The sequence below is a fragment of the Bombus affinis genome, chromosome 14, assembly GCF_024516045.1.
Source record: "Bombus affinis isolate iyBomAffi1 chromosome 14, iyBomAffi1.2, whole genome shotgun sequence".
In the NCBI taxonomy this organism is placed as follows: Eukaryota; Metazoa; Arthropoda; class Insecta; order Hymenoptera; family Apidae; genus Bombus; species Bombus affinis.
Window position 1 is genome coordinate 3571072 of NC_066357.1, and position 25111 is coordinate 3596182.

Consider the following 25111-nt stretch of genomic DNA (forward strand, 5'->3'; position numbering starts at 1 on the left):
AATTTATTTCTCGTATTTAATTAAGCTTTGAGGCAAATTTTATGCTTTTACGCTCTTATCCTTCTCTAGCCGCCGTGGTTCGAATGCATGTTTTCTTTTTCTCTCTCGCCGTACATACACACGTTTCTCCCGCCAAGACCCCCGGGAAGAAATATGTGTGTAGCTCGGTTATTGGTTGTTCAAGGCATTTATTCTTAGTGGGTACTTTTTGGCTGACTTCTTAACTAATTGCATTGAGGATCTCCCTATCCATCTGTGATTCTAGCTAATACTTCGATCTATCGAATAAAATTAGGTTAAAAGGAAGGTAGGAAGAAAGCTGAGGTCTAATTCGAAAGACGTAATCATAAAAATCCATAAATTCTGATTATTCTTTTGTACAGAAAGAAATAAAGTTTTGTTCTATTTGCGGACACTGGAACGCTTACCATAATACATACTGTCTCTATTGCTGTCTTGATCATATATTATTATTCTCCTTGTCTAACACGAGCACATATACGTATATATCTGTCCTTTGTCGCGCATTGTCGCCCTCTTTGTTTGACAGTAAATATATCTATTCTTGTCGCACACGAGTGCGTTCCTTGTTGTGCGGACAAGTCATGTGCTGCTATCTATTGAAGATAGAAGTAACAATAACTTAGAGAGTATAATAATAGATGACAGTGTATGGCTTGTCAATAGACAAAGTGCGCGATAGTGTTAGATAAGGACAAATATATGCCCCGTAACTGTAAAGAACGTGCTAGTGTGCAATAAAGGCAAGTGTATATATTCCTGTTAGACAAGGAATACGTTATCGTACGAGAAGGACACTAATAGCAATTAGTTCACCTTTTTCAACGCTATGTGGTGATAGTATGTCTTTCCATATAGATATGTATATGAATCTCTATGGGTCCATTTTAAACCAAATGTACATGCATATATGAAGGAATCCACGTTTAAATTTACCCTCTGTAACCATCTTGTCGGGAAATCTTAAAATGACCAGTACAGGAAATGTAAAAATAGATAATAATCACATTTATACAACACACAATAGGCACTTAATATAGACTACGTTATATTATTACTATTGATATATATATTAAGAAGTACTGAATAATTAATAATACATAATTACTGCAATTGTTTACATTAACATGACGCACATATTTAAAATTAATCTTACCATTACCAGAGAGAAAATTTCCTTTCTACTTTTACGCTGTAAGCAATGCTGAATTATCATTGGCTAACAGGATTAACAGATAACTCCAATTTCATTATCATTGTTGCCACTCTTTTCATACTTTATTTATGATGAAATAAGTTTAAACCGTTTAGCGGTGTAAAATTATAATGTTTGAAATAGACCGATTTTTGAAGTTTGAAGTTTTTATAAATAATAATCGTTATCGATGTTACGAGTGCAAATAAACGATATGATATCTTTAATTTTTGATAACAAAAAGTATAGTGAAACATTCTGCATGATTGGTAAACACAAAGAAGGAAAATGAATCAGGCTGTGAAATTTTTATGTAATGCCTTGATCACACCTACCCTTATCAATAAGAAGTAAACGATAAATAAAAAAATGATAAGTACTAAGTAACTCTTGTTATACGTAATTATATTTACATGGGTTGAGATGTAGTTTCTATATACTTCGATGTAGTTATTCTACATATATGTGTGTGGTACTATGTATGTATGTGTATATTTACGTACATACATATAGTATGTAATGTGCATTTAAGTCGATCCGTGAATACTGACACTTTAATCGTTTCCTGCGAACCTTTCATGAGTGAGGAAGGTCATACATTTTTAAATTAAAATGATTAACAAATTTAATCAATTATATTAACAAGGTTTTAGTAAAGGAAAGACAAGATATTTTGTTAAATCTTTATTATATTTATCATAATAGAGGTAACAATTTTATAAGAGGCATAATTTCATAAATATACGTATACATTTGTAAAATATAATAGAAGCAAGAAATAACCTTTAATACTTTTTTCTTTTTATTTTTTATTACAACTACACTCTTTGCCAGGTTTGCAAGCGCATGTGTCTGCAAAGCAAAATACAAAAATAAGATTAGTGTAAAGTATCTAATGCCAGTTTATCTATAATAAATATTAAGTATAACAAAACGTGAAATAGAAAGTAATTCATGACTTCAAAAATTGTCTTAATATTTTGAATAACCAATTTTCAAACAAATATTTCGTGTAAGTAACAAAACCCGTTGGAGATCGTAATTTAACCGACCTATAGAATGAACTGGCACTAACAATAGTCATGGTTAAGCGGTCGTTGGCCGAGTTTACAAAAAAACAGAGCAAAATGAGATCGGAGAATTGTTACCACATTCCCCGAAGATTTTTTATATTTTGTTAAAAGACGAAAAAATAAACTATTATTCTTTTAACATATCGTTTGAAAATTTTAATTTAAACTAAAAATTATTGTATTACCTGCGCCTGCGGAATCGCCGCATTTGCATTTCTCGCCACATTGACATTGTTGAGATTTGTCTGCAATAAAAAGTAAAGCATAGGTAAATTATTAGGTTTCAATACAGGTAATTATAGGTATAGACCAATAATGCTAACCGCGTATTATAAAAACTCCAAAAAAATTCCGCGCAATTCTAGAAATGTCAATTATCACACATTCATTTGCATAAAACAAAACTATGTGAAAATATCGACATGCATTAATACACATTGCAATTTAAAAAAAAAAATGATTTGGAAAGCAGTTGCTATAAGTATTAAAAAACCAATTCGACCAATTGCTAATAATTACAAGTGAAAAATATTATAAATGAACATGTCAAAATATATATAGGAAATTAAGAAACATTGATACTGAAAGTGTTAGCACTCAAATAAAAGCGACTAGGATTACTAAAAATTTTGCAATAATTTGGTGAACTGCACATTCAATCAATGAAATTGCACATCGAATTGCAAAATTCCATCAGATCGTCATATAACGTAAGGAAATAGTTTCTTAGAAATAGAAGTAATTCCTACCTGAGCCCTTTTCGCAAGTTGGTCCTGGCATTTTGTAGTTTGTAAGTAGTTACTTGGTTCGATTTACTTGCAAGCTGAATATGAACTTAGTTCCGACACTTTCGGCGTACCTGTTTGAATTTATCGATCATCTCCTACTATGAGCGTTCTTATAGTAACGCATATCAGCGGCGTGTGCAACTAGCGTCGTGCGCGTGCGTGCCATGTGCAAATCAGGAAGCATACTACTAATTCACCCTGGCTTCCTGTATTAAAGTTAGAATTTCGGAATTTCAGATATTCTTGAAATTGCATCAACATCTGTCACATTTTTCTAATATAATAATAACTAAATAGCAATTGTTTAATTTCCTATTCGTTTTCATTATACGTTGTATTGCGGAATATTAGTAATACAAATTTTATAATTGATTAATACAAGGAACAGAAAACTTCAAACTCTGATAATTCTGTTATAAGAAATCAACGTGATTTTATGCATGTATTTAATTTTAAACGCTGGTAACTAGAATTACTTACGGGGCACATAAATACACAATTTACATCCCTGAACTGGCGCAACACGAAACCAATGAATCACATTACACGTTATGCAATATTACGAGATAAGAACATTAGTATTACCGGAGTCGAGTACTACAATGAATTAGAGTTCATTCTAGAAACTTTATGCGAAGAATGGATGTCTTGTAATTAGACTGAATGAATAACTGAATTTCTTTCTATCCTTTTCCCAAAGTCTGGCAGAAAGCATAATTAAACAAATATCATAATATCATATAATATAATATCATAATAAATATTTCATTCGTATGTATGTCGTTTTACGAGTATATTTAATAGGAAGTAAAAATAGTAAAGTTCATTACGAACTTCTTAAGAATATAGAAAACATTAAATTAAGTGAGATTAAATGTATTTTATTAAAAATTATTACTTTATACCATGATTATTTATAATAAAAATATGAAATATTAGTTTTATTGCAAATATTTAAATAGAATTTAAAGATTTACCGAGTTGCTACTAAAATTCGTTTCTCTGGTTGCTTCTTTAACATGTATGAATTCATCCTCTGGTTGTAAACCATGGTAAACCATAAACGATCTGTTTTAGCATGTATATTTTTTATAAGCTGCATATCTGTAGCTCTTATATACATACCCACTGGTGACATTATAGTGTTATAATTCAACCGATATAAGCTTTCTCCATGTGGACTTTTTAAAATCTTCCTTACCTTTATATTCTGTACAAGAGTGTTCATGTTAGGAAAATATATTTTTTCTTTATACAATTCTTATTTAGAGGAGATTTAAAGCAGAATAGAGCATACTTAGAGAAGGTATCGCAGAAGGTAATGATTTAACAATGGTGAAATATAAAAAAGAATGATAATTTACATTTGGATATAAATTAAATTTTTTTTTGCTTTATGATTTTTTAATATTTAAAGTTTCCCGTTCGTACGCAAGCAGCGCTTTGCATGTTGCATTTCGGGCGACTTGTCTAACCCTTATTTGAATTGGCGAACTGTTATTGCGCTCAAAATCCAAATCAGATTATCAATTACAGAAAATTTAATCTAACCTATGCGTGTATATCAGATTTGAACCTTCGGTCTTCAATTATTTTGAATCTTCAACATTTTACGTTTTTCAATAGGTTTATGCTGTGTACAAAGATATAGACGATCGATCAACTGAATTCTCATTGGTGAAATGGCATGGAAATCGGTAAACTCTGTTTGAAACTGGCGAACTCAATCATCCTCTCTGTCTTACGATCATAGCAAGTACCAAAACGGGCTGTGTAAATCTCGCTAAGGTACCCATGTTCATTTGTAAAAAGAAAGCTAATTAAGAAAATTGATTTGTTAGCTTTTATGGTCGCAGTTTCTGAATTAAATCCTGAGCTTCTTTCCTACATTTCATTAAACCTATGAAATGCATGAATAAAGATATATAAATTCTATTCGATAGATAGAAGCACTATTCTGTACCTGTTTCGTGTTTTGTACCTCGTACTGTAAATGTGAAATCATATTAACACTAAGTCATGACTTTATAGTTATGATACCGAATGTTAGAACACTTATGTAGTACATTACGTAAGTACATAATGTACTTATAATACATTTTGTTTGTCTCCCTCTTAAAAAGAAAAGTCATGACTTTGTGCAACATGGAAACGTACCGTGACTGTTCTAATGGGCTTCAAGCATTTTACCTGTCCTTAACCATTGGTCATAAAAATTATGTGACAAAAAATGCTTGCATGCCGCTCTATCTATATTTCGTCACGATGTCTGTGATAATCTTATGACATGATACAACGTAGATATAAATATTATTTTACGTCCATTTTTCCTAGAATGTTAACATACTTAAATTGATAACCTATCAACTACTAGAAGAAAAATTTATTCTTTATCCAAAAATCTATTGATTTTGGATATTATCAATATTTCAACAGTTAAGAAAAATGTCATGTTTTGTTCATTGTTTTCGTTCATTTTGATCATTTTTTATTTCAGAAACTTTTGATTTCCTCTTACGGTGATAAATAGGATATGCTAACGTTGGTAATAATGACTGTCAGACGAAAATTCGCTGCATATTCAGCGAACAGCAAAATGGCCAAAGGATGACAACATACGGCTGTCAGTTGAAGGAGAAAGTTGATATTTTGAAGAGAATTAAAGGAAAATGTCTCACATTCAGTATGTGGACGAATTGGTCAAGGAATATCTGCTCTTCAGAGGTTTTAGCCAAACCTTGAAAGCTTTTGATAACGACTTGAAAGCCGAGAAAGAGAAAGGCTTTAGGGTGAGCTTGTAAGGAATTATGATAGAGAAAGTGAGAAAGTGAAACAAAAATATACGAAGACAATGTCTACGAATTTCATTTAGTTAACGAAACTACAATAAAAAAAATTAAAACATAAATTTAATCTCTTATAGTCTCTTCTAAATACCTTATAATGTTTACATTCCTTAATTTCAGGCAAACTGATATAATTCTAGCAAAGATTTTCATTATTTTTTTTATCAGGTTGATAAGATCGTCGATCAATTGATGCAATACATATACAATTATGACTTAGCATCTTTAAGAGAATTATGGGGACATTTAGATATGAGGATGTTCTCCCGTTTGGAAAGTCATTTTACACCAGCTGTGAGAAAACTAGAGAATGCTGTTCTAAAAATGTACTTGGTTAATGCAGCAGTAAACAATAAACAAGATCGGATTCAAGAATTTTTTACAAAAATGACACCAGAGCTACAAGGACATTCAGAGTGGAAAGAATGGTTTGGTAGGACAACATTTTATTGATAGAAATAGTAGAAAAAATGTATTTCACATTTTATTATTTTTTTGTAATTTTTACAGCATTGCCATTTGTTAAAAATCCCGAAGACAATCCAGCATACTCTGTACATTTTAGTAGACAATGGCAGGACACTATGTTAGTGTCCCTGCACAATTTCCTTGCTACTATTTTTCAAGTAGGTGAAAGGTATTTTGCATCGTGCCTCTCATTTACAAATCTTACCATTTTGATATCATAGAAAAAAATATTAATTTTAACTTTACGATGAACAGAATGTAGTAATATATTTATATATTTAACCACATTATATGTAATTTAATTTTAATTCGCACGAATTATAGTGTATGCCTCAACCGACGTTGCTTGCGATAGACGAGGACACAAATAGATTGAAACGGCTTCAAGAAGAGAATGAAGTATTGAAACAACGTTTAAGCGAGTCTGTTAAGATAGAAAATGTAATGGATGTGAATCCAGGACCAGCTCCTCAGCATCCACCACTCATGGATGACTTTTACATTATAGCACAGTAAATATTTTAATTTACCGTTTGATAAACCGATGTAATTCAACATGCTACACCATTTACTAACATTTTCCTTGCTGTTCAAACAGAGAATCTCCTTTATTAGAGAATCCAAAAACCTTAAGGAATCTCATAAGAAATATAGGCGGCGGTTCCAGTCCAATTTTAAGTAGAAAGCCTGGGACAAGTATAAGAAAAGTAGTAGAACCGGAAGTGACATCAACAAAAAGAACCAATACGAAAGGAAAAATACATTCGATCAATAAATCCGAACCTGTTAGTAAAAGAAGTATTAGTTGTGATTCAAGATTAACAAGCTCTAGAAAAAGAGATTCGTCTATCGATGCAGTAGCTGAGCGAAAGGCTAAAGATAAAATCGATTCCACTTACATCCTTCTTAGTCAGGTAAAATACTAATTATTTATATAGCAAATATTTTAGAAATTTTCATAATATGTTTCATTTTCAGGAAGAGTATACGGAACACAAAACATCAATAATTCAATGTAAAAGTAATGCAAGTGGCTCCTATGTAGCTACAGGTGATGCAGACGGTATTATTAAAGTATGGACCCCGATACCTTCACCAAAGTAATTACTTTCAATATTTACAATATTAGTTTTATGGCAGAATTTTTCATAAATGTAATCATACTTTTTTTTAATTCAATAGAACTGTTACTACATTTATCTCTGCTCCAGCAAACTCAAACAAAGCAATTACTGCGTTAGATTGGATATCAAAAAATGAGCGTTATTTTTTACACGGTGATAACAATGGATTGATTCAATTACATGATACTCGTGATTGCAAAACCTTATGGGACATTCAACATGAGAACTCTCGAATCATTACTTTATTATGCAATCCAACGGAATCCACATTCGTATGTTCCGTATCAGATTCGAACGAAGGAAAATTATTATTGTACGACATAAAAACAAGAAAACTAGAAAGAACTTTACCTATGGAGCAAAATGTAACTGCGTTGTGTTCCGCATTTAATCACAACGGGCAGCTCCTTATCACAGGGTTATCCAATGGAAATATTTTAATACATGATTTAAGACGGAACGAAATTATCGATAATATAAGCTGTCATTCGAGTCCAGTTATTGATATAGAACTAATTAATGATTATACAAATATCTGTACACAAAGTGAGGATGGAAAATTGTGTCAAAGAAGTTTGAATCATTCAGGAAAGATTTTATGGGAAACGAAAATCAAGGTAGAGAAAAACACAGTTCATGGAAAATTGTTCACTTTTGATCAAAGTGGTAACTATATGCTACTTTGTACACAAACTGGAGGAAATATATATAAAGTACGTAATTTTTATTGTCTACTGATATTTTAAAGATTTGATAGCTCTGTTCTTCAACTACTGAATATAAATTTTCAGATGCCACCAGGTGCACAAGCAAAGATTTTAGAATTAGGCGGACACAAAGGTACACTTTGCTGTGACTGGTCTACTGCCAATCAATCCGGAACGTGTATAACTGGTGGCGCGGAAGGGAAAGTACGCGTGTCGACGTTGCTCTCACCATGATACAGAAGCAAAATTAGTATCTGTGTGAATTCATAAAATAATGTGTAAAATTTCTGAAACTAGCTCAAATTTGTAGATACTAAATATATATCTAGAATACTGAACGTCAAGACGAAACTTTTTAATCATTATGTTACATAATGAAATCATTTGAAAAAAAATATTCAAAGTAAGGTAAAATTAAAGAAAAGATCCAAATATTTTATGAAGAGTACAATGAAAGCAAACGTATCATGCGTTAATGCAAAATCAAGTGTATTATAATCCTATCTTTAAAATGGAATCAGGGACTACCAATTGTAAAATGTACAGGAACTAATATAATTGTAAAAAAAGGATACATAAGGTACCTATGAATGTCGCGTTAATTAATAGGACACATGATCGAACGACTTTGTAAAAAAAAGAATAAAATTCTAATAATTTATGTAGCGATATCATGTGTACACCTAATATTAAAAATCTAAGATACACCTGTAAGAGGTACAGGAATTTGTCAATAAATATTGGGCAATTTTAAAACACTCCTGTATTCTAATTTAATATACAAAGATTAAAATACACATTTAATCAAATATAAATTTAAAATACTGATAATTTTTTTTATACAAGGCTCCATTTTAGAAGAGCATAAACTTTGCTCCTCTAATTAAATGAATTAAGTTAATCTAGTTTATGAAGATAGAAGTTTTAAGTGTGGTTTTCTCATGGACCAACGATTAAATGGACCTGTCATATCTAATTGAGGTGACCAATACCGTCTGAGAGCTTCAATTATTTCTGCAGGTGTTATTGGTTTTGTTACAGCTACCTGCTTAATTATATAAAAAAAGAGCATAAAAGTATAATACTTCCTTTTATCATAAACTTTGCATGTTTTAAATGATAAAAATATCACAAACCTTGCCATGGTAATATGGTTTATAAGTGTATGGATTGACATAACTAAGTCTAAGTCGATCTATAGCATCCCCATATATTTTATTTTGATCCTGTCTTACTAATAGTGTAAAATCTATAATTTGTGCTACTGTTTCATATGCTAAGTAACCCAAAATTATATATGCTTGTTTTGTGACTGTTATATCACCTAAATAGCATAATACAAAAATATACTTAATAGATAAATGAAAATTATTCATAAGTGTAAGATAGTTAAATACACAAAACTCACTGTCTGGTGCTATCCAATCGCTAAACTTGTGTCTATTCTTATTTGCAAAGGATGCATTACGTGCCTTACTGAATTTTAAATATCTAGCTTCATCCATAGACCTTGTCATAATTTCTGCACGAATACATCTTTGTTGTTTAACTTCATCTACAGTAGATGCATCTTCAAGAAGTTCACCAGTATTGTTAATTTGACTAAGGAAACTATGCAGTGGTCCCTTCTTTTTTGATCCATCTATACTTTCATTCTGTACAATATCTTCGGGTAAATCGCTTTCTATTGTTTTGTGTATGGAAGACTTAAATTCTTTTAATTCTACAAGATATTGCTAAATGAGAATATATATTATACAAATTTTTATATTATATTATATATATTAAACAAATTTTTTGGTTTATGATCACATCATACTTGCCTAAATATTTTAGAAGGCGTTGCAATTTCACTTTGTTTTTGCGTAATAGGAAAATCAGATCTTCCGCAGAAATACAAATACCCTTTTTCGAATTTCCTCGTTTCTCAGAAATTTCGCAAGCTTTTCTTACTATTGTCCTCATTTGTTGCAAAACAACTTCTTCTATAATTTTCGCAGATTCGATTAATGGTTCACTACTGTCTCCAAAACCATGCATCATCTGTCGAATTTCTGCAAAATATTGTTCCTATTCATGTAACATTTGGAAATAAAAATTTCAAATATCAGAATTTTTTATGGAAGATTGAAATACCGGTGGTGTAATTCACAGGTTCATTTCGAAGGAACTGCGAATCATTCGCTGGTTTAGTAAACGATGCTTCTGTCATAATTACGAATTATTCGATAAGTTTTATCTCAGTGAAATGTAAGAATCATTAAGAAACTTTCTACACAGTATACATGACAGTTGTTTGTGTTTATTTAACAGTGATTAGGTTATGTTCCATATACATGTATGTATGTGTTGTTTATACGACCATGTCTCGTAATCTTACTACCATTGCTACATAAGTACATACGTATAATCCTCACGATTATTTTGCATTAACATTATTTTATTTTAAATGGTATTAAACTTCATAAGTAAAAGATATCTTGTAACTAGTAATTATTATAATATTGTAATTTTATATTATATAACAAATAAATATCGATTGTCAGACTCTCATGGGGTCAGTTATTACAACTGGAGATTCATCAATTATCTATTTTGTGACATATTGTATAGATAAGCTCAAAGTATTAGCGAAGATTTGAATATAAGATTATCTGATATCAATATCGTAGAAGAATCAACATTTCCGGAAATCAACATTTTCGGTAATTCTTTTAGTCTTTTATGACGAAATACATCAATTCGTGCGTAAAATTCGTAATACATACATACATATATCGAACTTCAATTTCTTTTGATTTAAGCATAGCTTAGTGGAATATTTGCATTGAAAAGTTGATCTTATATATTTATTTCTTCATGAAATTGAACATTCCGCAGATTAAGAAAAATCATAAATTTTTTATACAAATACTCCACGTGACGACATGAGACTAACATTAACTTCTTTTATAGTCTTACGTCTTCTTTACGCGCCTATGCGCGTGATTCTCACGTCTACTGTCATGACAAATTAAAATAAGTATAAATATTTTGTCATTTTTTATATTTGTTAGTTAAAGAGGAAATGTAATACATATTGAATAAACTTTTTACGAGTAATTATTATTGCTTTCTTATGTTTGATTATGGATTAACATTCCAAATATATGTATCATTAAATTATTTCTTCCAAAGATATTTTAAAGATATTACAAAGACAAATGAATCAAACATTGGTATATGAAATTACGCATGACTTATGTAAATAAACAAATTTATGATTTTATATTTCATAAATGTAACATTTTAGTAAGTCATAATTGTATCTTCCATGTTAACAGAACACAATGATATAATGCATCAAATCACAGCTCGACATGGAATTACTAGCTCTTCCAACAATTTATAATCAATATTTTGTAATAAAATATCTTGTAACAAATCAGATACGAATAATTGTTTTTTGAAAAATTTTTGAAAAAATTAGATTGCACACTGTGAAGTTATCACATGCAGTTTATAATCGTCTATAGAGCATGAAGTACGTTTTAAAAAAGGGAAAAATGGCGGATAACGATGTAAATGGTGACTCCGATGAAGTACAACAGGAGAAATCACAGAAAAAAGCAGCAAAATATGATAGCGGAGCGGCAGATCTCGAAAAAGTCACAGATTATGCGGAGGAAAAGGAAATATCCTCATCGGATGGATTCTCTTGCGTAAGTGATCCTATTATCTTATATTCCACGTGTTTATGGTTGTCAACAACATTTACTAAGTTTCTTTGGCAATGATGAAAATTTATATCTTTCATGTTAAAAGTCAGTTTTCCTGTTTTCCTTTGTTGAGTATACATTCATTTTTATAGGTTAATTGTTCAAAAATATGTAATCATTAAGTCTAACCTATAAAAAGTTGTATACACACAACACACACTTAATTATAAGTTGCAATCATTCAGTACGATTTGTATACTACAGGCGTTAAGTATAATCGGAGATCGACGGAATAAAGAAGCTGCAGAGAAGAAGGCGAGAGAAAAGGAATTGCTAAAAGTTCCTATTAAAAAGGAAGACGTAGATCTTATTGTAAGATATTTGATAATTGTTATTAATATTCTTTTCTAATTAATTTTCCTCTATTTATTATATGTTGAAAATTTTATTATATTCATTAGATTAATATTAAATTCATTTCATTCCAGATGAAAGAAATGGAAATAAATCGAAACGTAGCAGAACAAACGCTCAGGGAACATAGTGGAAACATTGTGGAGGCATTAATTACATTAACAAATTAACTGTACAGCATCAATTTCAAACAAACACTAACATAAGAATCAACTTTATTGTAAATTATATGGACTTGGGGACTATTATCACTTTGGGTTATTAATAATTTATTCGTGTATATTGCAAAATATACTCTAAGCTATCCTGTATATATATGTATATATATATATATACATACATACATACATACATACATACATACATACATACATATATATATACATACATATATATATACACACATTCTTTTTATTCATGTACCTATTTATACCATTTCTTAAGGACACATCAATTAGAATATGTTAGGGAGTATATTATATCTCAGGATAAAATAATTGAAACTGTATGTGTTATCAGTGTGTTACCATATGATAAGATTATAGCCTTTATATGTGCAAGGTGTTGATTGTTAGCTCAAAATAACGTATTTACTTGTTTGCAAAAGGTTGAAAGATTTATAGTGTATCTATACTTTTCTAACCAATTTTCAATAAAATTTCAATAAAATCTGGAAAATTAGGGAAATCACAGTGCAATATAATCTCTTAGTTGAAAATCATAATGTGAAATAATTTAGATTTCTGTATTGTATCTAAATTTAATTTTCAGAGGCACATTATTTTATGTTTCATTATATATAACATGTGCATAGTGAATTGTTTAAGTGATGATACAGGTGTGCATCAGATTTTATTTTGTTAAAACATTCTCATTTTTCCGTATATGATAAAAAAGTATTGTTTCTAAACAGGATCACAAACACCATCACCATGTGTATGCAATAATACATTTAAATACAATCAGTTTCTAAAATACAGAGGTAAATTACATATAATTAAATTAATAAAATATAAAAATGATATATAGCTTCAAATTTACTCTATTTTTGTATCTTCTTCTAGGAGCGCTTCAATTTCCATGCTGTTGCACATACCTTAATTGTAATTTTTATTGGTAAGGTCATTTCCTTTACTTCCACACATATATGAACTTTTTATATTATATCAATTAACTTGTTTTTAGGGATAAAGACTGGAGTACGATTACAGCGACGAAAATGGTCATCTTTCTATTATTAGTATTTGGTTTCTTTTTCGCAATTTTAATATATTGCAGATCCTATAGCAGGTACGAATTGTGCCTTAAAATCTAAATAATTTTGTAATCCAATTCTAATAGATTTTTGAAGCTATGATTTAGTTCTACAAATATAGTTCTAAAATTTAGAATAGCCTAAATTTTATCTATTTTTGTCATCTATTTGACAAATAAACAAAATTGCTGGTCGTTAATACCGCTTTTATTATCATTAATGAGACTTTACACTTTACAGAGATACTCATCAGAGATATAGTGCTGCTTCCAATGATAATATAGATTGCAGATCATTACAATCTAATTCAATTTATGAACCATCAGTGGACAGTCCACCGTCTTATAATGCAGCTTGCAGTGCATCTCCTCCTTATGAATCTCCATTGAATAGCGTATGTTCATTTTTATTCTATTAATCCAAAAAATATAATACACAAAAAAGGAAATAAAACAATCAACATCAATAAGATAGATAAAAATCTAGATTAGATAAAAATCTAGTTTTATCGCGTAATAACATGTTATTTTACGTGTATTTGTTTTCTCTAGGTATCTATGTTTGAAGCACCACCAGTTTATCAAGAAAGTTCGCAACAATCTAAACAAGTATCGCATTCGATTAATCAACCAATAATTCCGAACACAAATTATATTTAACACATTTTGTAGTCACGTATTTGTAATCATGTCTCATATCTAATTTAGTCCCAGTTAATTAAGAAGGAGCTGAATTAGTTACAAATAAGATATCTAAATAAAATTTTTATTTCATGTAAGAGAGAGAGAGAGAGAGAGAGAGAGAGAGAGAGAGAGAGAGAGAGCAATAAAAATTCTTTTATTATGAATCTATATCATTGCATTTAATATTATTTTTTATATATATATTTTCCATCTGCTGACATATTCGAAACAAACACTGAAATGTATTAAATAAATAAGCGACATGTCGAGGGATAATGAAAATCACGTAAAATTCTCATGATTATATAATGAAAATGTCATTTATTTGATGTGGTGCAATGACTTAAAGTAAATGGAAAAATGAACGTTTATATGAGCTGGGTTCGATGAACAGCAGTCATGTACTTCGAAAAGCTACCACTGCTGAACTATTCGTTACAAAAAGCTTCTTTTTTTTCTTCGAGTTTAAATGCAATATACAATGGAAGTGTATCAGACAGCAGCGCAGTAGTAGCTAGTGCGACACGAACATGCTGATTTTCATGATGAGGTAACACTTGTCTTACTTGTACTTAGTTTATCAAATTATCCAGTCATACGCTCATGCAGATTGGTTCAAAAAGAATTGCATCTAATGTTTCTCGAACTGTCGTACGGTATTAATATTTAGTTTTTCGCGTTTTTAGGAAAAAGACATTCAACATTACGAGTTTCATGAGATATTTTTTTGTTCGCCGCACAGTCCCAAAGATAGAACATGGGTATTAGAATGGACGTAGACAATTTTTTCTTTTCTCTTTTTTTGTTTGACATCTTTAAAATCTGAGCGAGCACACATGGCCAAAATCTGTTCCTTAAAGCGCTTACATATTTCATTGTTTCCTTTACACTTATTTTCTCTTTATTTTCATTTCTCTGTTTTGTAGTTTTATCGACTTATTCTTTCGTAAGCCTTAAAACCTACTACAAATGAAATAAACATCATGTAAAAAACGGTGGAAAAACATTCCCTAACTATTTTTCCATAGGAGTTGCTTCTTTTTTCTTCATTACTTTTTAACCTCGACAGAGATACATTACGCCATCACGACAGGCGGTACGGGTAAGTGTATGCACGTGTCGAGATTAAAAACGAGATACACATATATAATCTAATCGTATTAATTTGTCGCAATTACATTACATTTACTTAAAGCATTGCTAGTGTGTTTCAAGGAACATGAGTTTAGCACAGTCTGTAAAATAGAATAAATTATAGTTGATTATTGTACCCTTCATTAAAAGTATGGTTCCGTTTCGGTTCAGTTCTTATAAAATACAGTAGATATGTACAGTAAAAACCTTAAAATCGAAAGGGACGCTAGATTTGGGACTGTCCGGATATAGCGACCGTTTCCTTAAAAGATAAATTCACTGGCTGCCAGGATCGTCAGAAAGTTCTAGAAAGGTTGTGATACAATTGCGGTTAATTACAGTGGTCTTATCACAGAACATGTATGGCATTAAATCTTCGATATCATTACTTCCTTGTAATGGTAGGTATTTATATCTTGTATTTAAAACGTTCGGTAAAGCTAGGTCGGAGGATCAGGAAGCCAGTACGGTACTAAATGATGATTATTGTTTTACGTATTCTGCCGGTTGCCCATAATTCAGATCATTGACCACATAATTTTGCGATTTTGATAATTAATTACACAAAAAACGATTAATATTCTCGTACTATGTAATTGACTAACCTTGTTATTTTATACAGTTTGTTTTAACTCTTTTTTTTTTCATTTTTTTTGTTTCCTGTTCCTTTTACGTCATTTCCTTCTTTTTTGATAACGCGTTTCATCGACTTCATCTTTTCATTTAATGCGATTCTTGTATCACCTTTAATTAATATAGAGCATCCTGCATACGAATACGATAGACATTTCAATAGTAATCAACATAAAATTTGATAAATTATGGACAACCCTAAATTTAATACAATATAATAATAATAATAATAATAATAATAATATAATAATAATAATAATAATAATAATAATAATAATAATAATAATAATAATAATAATAATAATAATAATTCGAATCTATCACTTCGTCTACTATGCAATACTCGAGAAAACAAAACAAACTGTGCCTAGCAATAAAGGGGTGAGGGTTCAGGGACATAGAGAAAAAGGCCGCATAGAGGATGGGACATGGGGCGGTATCTGCAGACAAAAAATATACAAAAATACGGGGCACAGATTGCGTAGCATTAATAGTAATCATAGTAGTAGTCGTATATGCTGAGAGAAAGAGATCATAAAAAACACTAACTAGAATCATTTTTTCTCCGTTCTTGGAAGAATTCGACGTTTTCATTTTGCCTTCTTTTTTTCCATTTAAAACTAAAAATCACTATATCAGTAATAAACATATCTAATTTTATTCTTGTCACTCGCGTACATGACGAACAAGCGAGGGACATTTCGTTTGATTCATATTTTTTCGACAAAGGAACAAAATCTTTTTCTTATAAGCGTCTGATCGACGTCTATCACAACTTTCTTCGTGCATCATGTGTATACCTCCCTCTTCGCGTGTGAGTGTATATGTGTGTAGCAATGTTTCAGCGAGTTTCAATCTCGCCTTGGTCCTCTGGCTGCTTCTGATGTCTTTTGCGTAATACATAGATGGTATGCGCGCTTCTAGCTATTTTCGTTTTATGAACGAAAGCAAATCCATTGCGAGACCCTAATGATGCGCATTGATAAATCGCTGACATGATTGTGTTGCGTGTCGGTGGATAAAAACACATGTCTCTCTCACGCACGAGAACGTAACGTTAATACAAGACGCACAATGCAAAGTACCAAAAATTCTCCAAACCGTTTCCAACCAGCTAGGGTAAACGCATCATGATTTACTTGTTTCCAGATTATCTTCCATATACGTGTGTACAAGTGCTCGAACTTCTCTCTCCATTTTATGTGATAGGCTTCTTCTAACGTCGACGATCTCACCGAATTACAACAAAGTCTATAGCCATAGGTTAATTGCGTTTCTTGTCTGGAGCTGGCCATTTGAACCGCTGCAACGTTGCAACACTGTATTTCTTGTTTGAAAGATACGTTTATCGGTCAAAACCCATGAAGAACAGTTCTCGTCGCAGTTCCTTTTCAAGTGGACCAGATGATGGCGCACTAGGAAACATTTATTTAGCACTACTTGTATCACTGTACACAAAAAAGTCATGAAGGATGCAGAATAGGCGGGGGCGATGTGGAGGTCGTGCCCGGAGTTAACGGTGACTGTTTTCAGCTCTGTTTCACTCGCTTCCTGGGCGGTCCGATCGGTGGAATTTGTTGGGTGGCTAACGCTCGAAACGCTTCCGCTATGAGATGCGGATGAGAGTTCACCATCGATTTAAAACCCGCTGTGTCCATCACATCCGTCGCGTGTCTGTAAAACAAATCAAACAAAATGATTGAAATATTTTTCTTTTCTTATCAGCTCTTAAGCTGTACAGCTGTTCCACAATAAAAAAGAAAAAAAAACTGTTATGCGAGTACATTGAACATGTGTTATATATCTGAACAAGTACTTACGTATTGATAAAATCTATGGCCTGTGCCTTGAGTTGATCGGCGCTATGAAGATCAGCGAGAATCAGGATGTCGGCTGCGTTTTCGATTGCTAAACTCGTGCATAATGCTTCCTCGCACATGACCTTCAACCTTTCTAATGCGTATTTGTCCGCCGCAGCTAGTAAATCGTCCGCCATTTTTTCCAAATTTGCTGCCTTTCCGGTGTATATAAACCGCAGCATCTCTCGTAACACTTCGTGGTCCACGTCGGTGATGTCCACGCGGTTTTGTTTTCTTTCCTCCATCTCATGCTCGAACATCGCCGAGAAAACGGGACTTCGCGCTAAACGATAAGATTATAAAATGAAAAAATCATCTATTTCCCCGAAGAAACGTTCGTCCTGCAGAAACGTACGGTTTTCTAACAGAAGCAAACATATTAATTTTGGGAAATAATCTCAGTAAACGAAGAAATTAGTTTACCTGCAAGGATGGCTTTGTGCGCCTGAAATTCCCTTCCACACACTGTCAGCGTGACATCGCTGAATTTTTGGTTTTCAAACAGAAGCCCAAGGTCATCCGGTAGTCGACATTCTGGAACTTTGAATTGTATAGTATTACTTTGCCCGGAAATATTCACGCTGTCCGCCACTACGCTGACCTGTAATATTTCGCTGAATTATAGATTTCGTTCACGGTAAACATTAGTAAATCGCACAAGTATTGAGTATGTAACATACAAAGGTATATACCTCACAGAATATCGTGAGTTTATCGTCGGGCAAAAGTCCATTGGCTTCATCCAATAAGAAATCTCTCCTAATGAACTTCTTAAAACCCCAATCTTTACCTTGGACGAACCTGTAAGCACGTTGGCTCTCTGAAAGCATAAAAGTACCGTTGTTTATCATTTTTCAACGATCATGGACTAGGTTCTAACGGAAACGAATTAAGTTTAGGGAAGTTTGGAAACAGACTAAGATTATCACGAATCTCTGATACCGTTTCCAAGACCATGAGACTTTTTTGAAAATTACAAGGCACGGAAAATAATTGCACAATATTATCATTGTATGATATAGTGTCCACGGTTAAGATGCTAGTGGAAATTTTTAAAATACCCTGCATTGCATCCGTTTCACGTGTTCATCACTTACCCATTGCTTTGGTTTCTTCTCTTTTGGCATTAAGAATAGAAAATTTGAACTTTGCTCTGACTTCAGATTTGTTGCACGAAACGAGAAGGAGATACAGAGACAGGTAGTCTTTGCTCTCCTCATCCAGACCCTTAGGATTCACTCTTAGGCACCTAAAATCAATTGCCGTTAATATAAATTTGCTTTTTCCAATCTTCCAAACTTGTTGTTCTTTATTTCATTTATTTGTACGCTATTTTTATCAGTAGATAACAAAGATCATGCATTCGTGAAATACGACGTTTTCTTTTTTTTTTTCTCTTTTTTCTTTTTCGCTATTACATTCAAATAAAAAATATTATCGTGACATGCCGACAAAAGGAAGGTATACAGAGATTGTACAAAGTTTTGCAATTCTGTGATTTCACGGTGACATATCTCATTAAACGGTACAAGCAAATAAAAGAAGCTAGATAAAAAAATTGCATTATGATAACAGAATTGTGAATATTCCAGACGTAGTTATCTTACGTTATTATGCGCGTCCCGTGTATTAACGTAACAGCGAAAGACATCGTAAAACGAAACAAAAAAAGAAAGAAAAGAGAAGTGAAAAGAGAAAAATAAACAACGGATTAAGAAGTAAGACCGGGAGAATGGCGTGGTATGCAATGCAAAGGATCTTAAACAATTTTGTCTGGATGATTTTTTTACAATAGATTTGTAACACGAACATCTTTGGACACGTGTCGTACGTCTGATAAACGAGCTTCATCTTTAGGATCTTACCATTTTAATTTATCGTTGGCCCCTGCTGAGAAGGTGGACGACTTTAGTACTTCTCCCATTTCCTCTCGGCAAAAGCTGAAGTTATTTATCGTCCACATGTAGCTGAACTTAACCACCTTCACCTGTGCACATAAAACCTTCAAATGCGATACCACGTCAGAATGTATCCCGTGGAATCTACCTTAATCTATCTACGCTAAGGATTACGCAAATATGCGCAACTTCTTTTCTTTTTTAATCAAGTTTAAACAACGTTCAAGTAATAATTTGAGTTGTTTCTTTTCGGTATCGATAAATTGGATCGATATATAACTTTCATTTTGTAAAAGCTTGAAATGAAAAGTAAAACTACCGATCGGATATTGGGTGTAAGTTTACACGAGGATATCGATAATTGTGCGCCATCTGTGTTTATTCCAGATAATTTCTTATTTACAGAGAATTACGCATTTAACTTTTAGATAATTTAGTCCGCCAGATATTAACAAAGCAATGTCCTCTTTGTAACATAAATTTTTCAAATCTAGTTTCCTCTGCTCGTTCAACAAAAGATTTCTCTGTTAGAAGACCAATAACGTATTTCTACGTAAATCGTATCGAGAAGCATAGATACCAAGAACTACATATTACATAGATGCACTTTAATTCTCTGTCGTATCCAGAAAAATATACGTAACGATTCTGTAATCTCAAGAAGACCTTCACTACCACTTCATTCCTTAAGTCCGCGATATAGAAAAACCTCTTACGAAGCGAAGTATCATCGCGAAGTATTAAATGACTTCTGACCAGACAAACAGATTAAAACAATCATTCCACGTCGTTACGAGCACAGAGTAGATCATAAATACTTGACAGCTATATTACGAGTTAAAGAAAAAAATGAAAAATAAAAAATACCACTAATATATTTTTACGAGCTGCGTGGTGAATTTCTCTCTTATCGACCGCGATTGGAGAATACCTTTCTTTACGTCGTCTGCTTTCAGATTATGACAAACCTCGTGAGATACGCCGGTCGCGCACGACACGAAACAACGAATAATTCAAGCAAGAAGTTCAAACTTGTACCACCAGTGGATGCACGCGGCGGAAAAACGTGGTAAATTTCGATCTCTTTCGCTGTCTATTGTCCGGATATGCCTAGGATAATCGGCCAGCGAGATATTTATCTGAAACTTTTGCAAGTTATTATATATATTGTTTCTCTATATGTATGCGTATAGATGTGTGTCGAATGATTTCCACGTCCTCGGATATATTTGTTTCGCTAGTTTCGTCGCGTGGCCCCAAGCAGAAAGGAAGAAGGAAACAGAGAGGAAAAAAGCTAACAGAGATTCTTTTTGAGAGGAACGTCGAAGGTTCCTACGACTAAATTGATCGCGGCCTTGAAGTAGCGAGCAGACGAGTCGCGAGAAGTACTACAAGTACGGGTGCACGTGTTGGAGAGAGAGAGAGAGAGAGAAGGAGCCAGGGTCGAATTGAACTTACATCTCTTACGTAATTACCTTGAAAGAAAAAAACGCGTAGAAAAAAGGATTTAACCTTTGCGGTGTTCGCTTCGATGCACGTTACCACTGCTCGATGTGACTTGTTAAATTATGCATATGCTAATTTGAGGATGATAAGGAGAATATATATAGACGTGGAGGAAAAGGATGATCATAGAGTTTATCCCGATGTTCTTCGAATTTTCATTCACAACGTTGATGACATATTAAATATTGATACTTTTCACATGAATTTTTTATTAACATGAATTTTAATTATATTTTAGGGTATATTTTAGCGGTATTATTAAACATATCGTTGTTACTATTAGACTTTCTATTTATATCGTAGCATTATTAATTATAATATTAATATTTGTATTGCATCTTTAGGGACTATGAATGGGAACATGAATTTTATTTATATTTTAGGGAACAGCGGTATTATTAAACATATCGTTGTTACTATTAGACTTTCCATTTATATAGTAGCATTATTAATTATAATATTAATACTTGTATTACATCTTTAGGGACTATCGTATCGTAGTAGTCGAAGAAGACCAGGATGAAAACTGTAGGAGTTTAATAACCTGTCGGTTACGAAATAGATTACTTAATGGAAAATTGCATTCCAGAAGGGTCAGATGCGTCAATTCATTCATAGGAATTCAAGTAGGCGTTGATTATGATGAGCAAGAAACGCGGTGTGGTGTAACGGGTAGCAGTTGCTACGAAACACACATGAAAATAATGCAGTGAATCGTTTACTGAATTCAGAGCTTATCAGAATCGTTCAAATAATCAATTCTGTTAAGAATACCACTGATGTTCGAGTATGAGACATTTAACATTGTCAAATGATTTAGGAACCGTGTTGTAACTCGTTGAAAAGATTCCACTTGTTAGAAATTTATTCCAAGCCACAAGGCATTTAAAGGGGCAGACTTATTAGGAGTGACTCGTTTTTACAATAATAACTAATCGCCTAACCATTAAAAAGAATACCTATTTCCTAGAGATTGCATAATCTTCTACGAAAACAAGATTAAAACAGCAACTCAACCAATATAAATTGCATAACGCGTACAGAGGAAGAAAAGTGGTGAGCGGTACATACTCGACGATCGGACAATCGATCGGCTACCTCTTTTCCGTTCTGAAACGTGACCAGGCGTGCATCCACTTCCGTTCGAAATCGATCCCCGCGTGAATCAGCAACAATTTGCGTACGGGAACTTTAAATAACACGAAGTTCCCTAGAAACTTGAAATCACTATTTTTTCTTTAATCGAGTAAAAGTTGGGATTATTATTCTAAGAAGAAAGCAACATTATCGATGGTTTGCCGGAAGAAGTTCATAATCGTCAATGATTTGCGAGAGAAGATTAAAGAACGAGAGAAAATTAAAGAATGGCAGAAAATTTATCACCAAAAGCTTAAAATCGGCGATTATCCTTTGTAAAGAAGTTCACAAAAGGTTGAGCTGCTATTAATTCGCGCAGCCAGCAATGTTATTAATTCCAGTCGAGAATTATTGGTACTCTGCATATTCGATAGTCTCATTATAGTTAATGGACGATGAACGCGTTATCAAAATTTTAAATTACTTCCTAAATTGTATTTTAAATTCGGTTGCTACGTCGAAGAACCATCAGAACCATGGGTTATTTGCAAAAGCAAAAAAAAAAAAAAAAAAACAGAAGGACACTTCGAAGAAGCGTACCTTGTCTGAGGACGCACACCGAGTTAGTCAAACATTCTAAAAAAAACCTAAAAATTCATATCATACTTAGCGATCGACCTCGAAAACTGATGGAGACCAAAAAGGAAGACGTGGATCGAAGAGAGATAGGCGAAGAAGACAAGAGGAAGAGGAAGAAGAAGACACCGAGGTCGAGCCCCTATGAGTCAACGATCCCTGACGTCGTATGTACACGACCTTGGCGAACGAAACCGAGCCCGAAGCCAAATCTATTTCTCTAGTTGGCCTGCTGGTTTGACGTAGCCCTTATCGCGATTCGCGTTACGGCCTTCAGAGCACCGGCCTATGCCGTTAGGGACCCTTGAAACCCGGCTCGAATCGGAGTCCCATGAAATTTTTATTACCGAAACGACATCACGCAAACAGATTCACACGTCATAGGTCATTGACAACGAATGCGTGCTGTTGGAGGTTCCCCAGGATGTTCGAGGTTTTCTCACATAGAGCAATTGTTATCTATCGTAATATTCAAAGCTTTTGCATGGATTAATTAAGCTTGGCTTTTTTTCCTTTTTGGGAGATCGTAAGATGTTAGTATTGCAGAATAATTGGCTTGTTCGTGCCAATAAACGTTCATGTGAAAACAAAACGTTATATGCGTTTATGCGAAGTGCGACGTATGTGGTTGGGCTATCGCTATTTTTAGTGATTTTTTAAATTTATTTTTATTAATATATGAAATAACAGTAGAACTTTGTCGAGATGGATCTACGGAGCAGTTTATGGGATAGACACGAGCATTTTGTATAACTGGAGTTTACATAATCGGATCCTGTTGTAGAAGTATAGTAGAATTTCGCGTTCAGATAAATTCAGTTTGTATCGGTTCATCTAATCGGGTAATGATTGAAATTTATAATGCAGAAGCAAGCGTAGATTGCAAATTTGGCCTGTTGAAGCAATCCGATACGATACACGAGGTCGATTTTCTCTTAAACCGGAAAATATCGCATCGATCGGGTTAATTAACATAGGCAACAACTCTTGACTAGCGATCAGATAGAAACGAAGACAGCTAACAACTGTCTAGAGAACGGATAATCAGTTTGAACAGGCGATTATCAGTTTCTATCGCGGAGCAATGCGGCGTGAAACGTCGATTCGTTTCGAAACTTCGTCTACTTCGTTAAACGGCCGGTTTCCGCGAAGAAAATACGAAACAACGAAGTCGCGAAAGAGAAAACCATCGTACGAAGAATCGACAAATCGATGTACAAAGGGAAGCGTGAGAAACGTCAGCGCAACGACTCTGGACGAAGTGAAAGTCACTTCCCTCTTCTTCGTCTTTCTTCGATCGCTTTTTTTTCGCTGAAAACAATGTACGATTTCTGCGGAATATGGAAATTAATGATCTTTAATACGACGACGAAATTAAGACTTCCCATAGAAAATTTTCTCCTCCAACAGGAAAGTTGATTTAATTGTACCGTAGAAAAACATTTTCTAAAAGCGATGAAATTCTATAGAAAAATTGTATTATGTTTCATTCTGTACATAATATTACATCCTGAAGAGATGCCGATGCAAAATTTTCTTTCAATCGAGAAAATTGTTTCAAAAATAAATGCTCACCCCTTTGTCAATATTATATGCGCCTTTCTATTACGGTATGTCAGTCGATGGGTATAAATACAAAATAATTCACGTCAACTGGGACAAGTCATTTCTTTTTTGATCTAGATTAGAAAAAGCACTAGCTTCTACCACACGTATCTTTTTCACAATTAACAATCGCACACAATCGTTCGAAATAGAATTTTATATTTCTCTATACAGATCAAATCAGCCTATGTTTTATCGGCTTTATAAAAAAAGCACGAAGCTAATGTGATCGAAAAATGATTACTTCGTGAAACCTTGAGTCGTGACGCGAATCGTTTCCAACATAGTCATAAATATTCGCAATCTTATAAATGTACTAGCAATCTTGTAAAACGAGCTACTGTGCTGTGTAATTATTATAACGCATTCATCGTGGAAAGATGATCCTTATTATAATTATCAGTAATCAACGAGACATAGTAAAGTCTACTCTAAGTGAATGTATTACAAAAAAAAATAAATAAAAAAAAGAAAAGAAAAAAAGGAAGTAT

At 32.8% G+C, this 25111-nt stretch overlaps 5 protein-coding genes and 1 long non-coding RNA gene across 11 annotated transcripts in view; 3 read left to right on the forward strand and 3 right to left on the reverse strand.

Annotated features, from left to right (window-relative positions):
* Positions 1–1885: 1885 nt before the first annotated feature.
* On the reverse strand, positions 1886–6050 carry LOC126924428 (uncharacterized). Of its 3 annotated transcripts, none has more exons than XR_007713508.1 (4): positions 6015–6050; positions 3039–3283; positions 2475–2534; positions 1886–2068 (listed from the first exon to the last, which is right to left on the reverse strand). It is a non-coding gene; the product is annotated as an uncharacterized LOC126924428 (long non-coding RNA). The 3 variants fall into 3 exon arrangements; XR_007713507.1 differs by lacking the exon at positions 6015–6050 and adding an exon at positions 5041–5055; XR_007713506.1 differs by lacking the exon at positions 6015–6050 and adding an exon at positions 3558–3572.
* LOC126924394 (WD repeat-containing protein 91) lies at positions 5471–8980 on the forward strand. Of its 2 annotated transcripts, none has more exons than XM_050738828.1 (8): positions 5471–5866; positions 6092–6356; positions 6434–6549; positions 6716–6903; positions 6990–7305; positions 7370–7491; positions 7574–8228; positions 8307–8980. In XM_050738828.1, the coding sequence occupies exons 1-8, from the start codon at positions 5747–5749 to the stop codon at positions 8454–8456; spliced, it is 1932 nt and encodes a 643-aa protein (XP_050594785.1). In that variant the 5' UTR covers positions 5471–5746; the 3' UTR covers positions 8457–8980. The 2 variants fall into 2 exon arrangements, with proteins under 2 accessions (XP_050594785.1, XP_050594786.1); XM_050738829.1 differs by having other exon boundaries at positions 5734–5866; positions 6044–6356.
* Positions 8971–10661, reverse strand: LOC126924408 (transcription initiation protein SPT3 homolog). Of its 2 annotated transcripts, none has more exons than XM_050738857.1 (5): positions 10359–10661; positions 10046–10276; positions 9631–9945; positions 9359–9546; positions 8971–9270 (listed from the first exon to the last, which is right to left on the reverse strand). In XM_050738857.1, exons 1-5 carry the CDS (start codon positions 10432–10434, stop codon positions 9130–9132), a joined length of 951 nt encoding a protein of 316 aa, XP_050594814.1. In that variant the 5' UTR covers positions 10435–10661; the 3' UTR covers positions 8971–9129. The 2 variants fall into 2 exon arrangements, with proteins under 2 accessions (XP_050594814.1, XP_050594816.1); XM_050738859.1 differs by having other exon boundaries at positions 8971–9267; positions 10359–10641.
* A 124-nt stretch (positions 10662–10785) lies between these two features.
* LOC126924426 (huntingtin-interacting protein K) lies at positions 10786–12628 on the forward strand. The gene is made up of 4 exons (XM_050738882.1): positions 10786–10927; positions 11546–11923; positions 12185–12292; positions 12409–12628. The coding sequence occupies exons 2-4, from the start codon at positions 11741–11743 to the stop codon at positions 12502–12504; spliced, it is 387 nt and encodes a 128-aa protein (XP_050594839.1). The 5' UTR covers positions 10786–10927; positions 11546–11740; the 3' UTR covers positions 12505–12628.
* A 398-nt stretch (positions 12629–13026) lies between these two features.
* Positions 13027–14440, forward strand: LOC126924425 (uncharacterized). Of its 2 annotated transcripts, none has more exons than XM_050738880.1 (6): positions 13027–13172; positions 13248–13316; positions 13399–13450; positions 13520–13624; positions 13830–13983; positions 14141–14440. In XM_050738880.1, exons 1-6 carry the CDS (start codon positions 13139–13141, stop codon positions 14246–14248), a joined length of 522 nt encoding a protein of 173 aa, XP_050594837.1. In that variant the 5' UTR covers positions 13027–13138; the 3' UTR covers positions 14249–14440. The 2 variants fall into 2 exon arrangements, with proteins under 2 accessions (XP_050594837.1, XP_050594838.1); XM_050738881.1 differs by having other exon boundaries at positions 13402–13450.
* Positions 14441–14573: 133 nt separating this feature from the next.
* The window catches only part of LOC126924401 (speckle-type POZ protein), a 44090-nt gene continuing 33552 nt past the window's right edge, over positions 14574–25111 (reverse strand). The window contains exons 3-8 of the mRNA XM_050738838.1: positions 19764–19885; positions 18996–19147; positions 18591–18718; positions 18322–18499; positions 17860–18181; positions 14574–17713 (exon numbers count right to left, since the gene is read on the reverse strand). Of these exons, the coding sequence (XP_050594795.1) occupies positions 17569–17713; positions 17860–18181; positions 18322–18499; positions 18591–18718; positions 18996–19147; positions 19764–19885 (1047 nt within the window). The 3' untranslated portion in view covers positions 14574–17568. The remainder of the gene's footprint in view (positions 17714–17859; positions 18182–18321; positions 18500–18590; positions 18719–18995; positions 19148–19763; positions 19886–25111) is intronic.

What these genes read in the sequence shown, in the direction of transcription:
- LOC126924394 (XM_050738828.1), top strand. Translation starts at nt 5,747, where the DNA reads ATGTCTCACATTCAGTATGTGGACGAATTGGTCAAGGAATATCTGCTC. An exon ending in TCCTTGCTACTATTTTTCAA is followed by an intron (nt 6,550 to 6,715) that starts GTAGGTGAAAGG and finishes CACGAATTATAG; the next exon opens with TGTATGCCTCAACCGACGTT. An exon ending in ACCCCGATACCTTCACCAAA is followed by an intron (nt 7,492 to 7,573) that starts GTAATTACTTTC and finishes TTAATTCAATAG; the next exon opens with AACTGTTACTACATTTATCT.
- LOC126924408 (XM_050738857.1), bottom strand. Translation starts at nt 10,434, where the DNA reads ATGACAGAAGCATCGTTTACTAAACCAGCGAATGATTCGCAGTTCCTT. An exon ending in ACGCCTTCTAAAATATTTAG is followed by an intron (nt 9,946 to 10,045) that starts GCAAGTATGATG and finishes AATATCTTGTAG; the next exon opens with AATTAAAAGAATTTAAGTCT. An exon ending in AACCATATTACCATGGCAAG is followed by an intron (nt 9,271 to 9,358) that starts GTTTGTGATATT and finishes TATATAATTAAG; the next exon opens with CAGGTAGCTGTAACAAAACC.
- LOC126924426 (XM_050738882.1), top strand. Translation starts at nt 11,741, where the DNA reads ATGAAGTACGTTTTAAAAAAGGGAAAAATGGCGGATAACGATGTAAAT. An exon ending in CATCGGATGGATTCTCTTGC is followed by an intron (nt 11,924 to 12,184) that starts GTAAGTGATCCT and finishes TGTATACTACAG; the next exon opens with GCGTTAAGTATAATCGGAGA. An exon ending in AGGAAGACGTAGATCTTATT is followed by an intron (nt 12,293 to 12,408) that starts GTAAGATATTTG and finishes ATTTCATTCCAG; the next exon opens with ATGAAAGAAATGGAAATAAA.
- LOC126924425 (XM_050738880.1), top strand. Translation starts at nt 13,139, where the DNA reads ATGTGCATAGTGAATTGTTTAAGTGATGATACAG. An exon ending in CTTAATTGTAATTTTTATTG is followed by an intron (nt 13,451 to 13,519) that starts GTAAGGTCATTT and finishes ACTTGTTTTTAG; the next exon opens with GGATAAAGACTGGAGTACGA. An exon ending in TATTGCAGATCCTATAGCAG is followed by an intron (nt 13,625 to 13,829) that starts GTACGAATTGTG and finishes TACACTTTACAG; the next exon opens with AGATACTCATCAGAGATATA.